General features: G+C 46.0%; 1 protein-coding gene across 1 annotated transcript in view; it reads right to left on the bottom strand.

The window, feature by feature from the left end:
- Positions 1-354, bottom strand: part of LOC104499276 (A-kinase anchor protein 7 isoform gamma-like) — a 15,389-nt gene extending 15,035 nt beyond the window's left edge. Inside the window, exon 1 of the mRNA XM_010142761.1 lies at positions 213-354. Within this exon, the coding sequence (XP_010141063.1) occupies positions 213-261 (49 nt within the window). The 5' untranslated portion in view covers positions 262-354. The remainder of the gene's footprint in view (positions 1-212) is intronic.
- Positions 355-1,959: the final 1,605 nt, after the last annotated feature.

The raw sequence follows: 1,959 nt of genomic DNA, 5'->3' as shown, positions 1-1,959 counted from the left end.
ACATTCTTGCATTCTCTGACAACAAGTTCCCATACTCCTCCCAAGTGGCCAGTCCCTTTTTCCACATTCTGTAAAGCTCCAGGCTCCAGACCGGATCCTGTTTGCAGGGAGACCCTGTTCCATGTGCACAGCCCTCCGGGAAGCGCCAAGAGGCAAGACCAAGAACCGAGTGCCTGATGTGTCTGTGCTTCCACACCAATTAATATACTTACTAACAAATTCATCTTCAATATCTGTGTCGACAAAGGGCATTTCTGCCATCAGAGATTCTACCGAATCAGCAGGACATGGCTCTTTCCTCAGTTGGGTCCTTTTCTCACTCTCTGTAAAGGTTTTCTCTTGCTGTACATTTTCCAGCCCACCTGTAATATATTTTAAATAACACAGAGTGGGTTAGTTTTTGATATAAACAGCTAAGAGACTTTAACACTAGTAATACACCAAGTATACATTCCTCTAATTAAGTGTAAATGAATATCGACATCTAACCCCCTTAAGAATGCTGCTCTTCTTCCTGTCAGCAAAAAACCTTTATGTAGAATAAAAAAAGAAAAGGGGGGGGGGGTTCAACCTTCTGTATTTAATAACTTATGGTCTTGTTTGGTTCTAAGTAGATACGTCGAAACATAAATTAAAACTCAACTTGCATGTATAAAGTTACATATAAAGTTCTATCTCGAAGCAATACCAAGTAATGCCGACTCCGGCCCAAGGGGAAAATCTGGCAGCAGAAGTGTGTATTATGTCCTTCTGCCATGCAAAGCTACACCACATGTATAAAATCAGTATTATGGACCCCATCTGCGTTACTATTGCCCCGTGGAATGTTTCTCGCAGACACCACTTTATGCTACGGAAAGTAAGTAAAAAAACTGATTAAATGCTAATTTGCTCTAGTCTAAAGTAGGGTCTAGCCACTAAAACAATCTGAAAATAAGATTTCTCAAAATTCTTGACATAATGTTGATAATCTGAGGTCCCAGCTTCCACAGGAACTCCTTGACCACCAAGCTGTTACTTGGGATAAGAGGATAAACTCTTGTTTTCTTAATTGCCTGCTTAATTACATATATTAACCTGACTTTCATGTATGAACATCATTCCCATATTTGTACTTAAGTGGCTGCTGATCTTCACCAGTATTTAAGTCATCTATACCAGCAGGAAAAAAGAGATCATTACATACCTTGCTCATAATGGAGAGAATACAAAACTAAGGAGCGATAAAACACATTTGATTGCACTCTGTTCCCAGCCCTCTTCTCTCCACACTCAGATTATTGTTTCAGATAAAAGATTGACAACTACACACCAGAGAGCCCAGTGAGATTAGAATCACAGAATCTTAGAATGCTTTGGGTGGGAAGGGACCTTCAAAACTCACCCAGCGCAACCCTCTGCAGGGAGCAGGGACATCTGCACCCAGAGCAGGGGGCTCAGAGCCCCAGGGTCCAACCTGACCTGGGATGGGGCCAGGGATGGGGCTGCTCCCACCTCTCGGGACAACCTGGGCCAGGGTCTCACCACGCTGTAAAAAATTTCTTCCTTCTACTCTGAATCTCCCTCTTTTGGTTTAAACCACCCCCCCTTGCCCTGCCCCACCGGCAGCTGCTGAAAAGCCTGTCCCCACCTTTCTGCCAGCCCCTTTAAGGGCTGGAAGCCCACAGGGTCTCCAGGCACAAACACCACAAAATACGTTTGTGTTCACGTGTTTACGCTCCTGTAACGGGTCCTTTGGAGCCAGTTTAACTGGCAGCTGCTCTGGAAATAGGTGGTCGGTATTCTCCTGGCATTTTGAATCGCCGGTGCCGGCACAGTCAGAGAACTGGAAGAGCTTAAAACCCGAAACTTTCCGGGGGGACGAATGGTACTTTTGGCGCGCAGCCCGGTCAGACGCGTTCACCGACTGCGCACTGACCGCTCCCGGCGGGCCGCCCCGGCTCCCCGCACCGTGCCCCC

This window comes from Buceros rhinoceros, unplaced genomic scaffold (assembly GCF_000710305.1).
Source record: "Buceros rhinoceros silvestris isolate BGI_N320 unplaced genomic scaffold, ASM71030v1 scaffold9439, whole genome shotgun sequence".
In the NCBI taxonomy this organism is placed as follows: domain Eukaryota; kingdom Metazoa; phylum Chordata; class Aves; order Bucerotiformes; family Bucerotidae; genus Buceros; species Buceros rhinoceros.
Note: the sequence above shows the minus strand (reverse complement) of the source record. Positions and strands in the feature narration are given on the sequence as shown.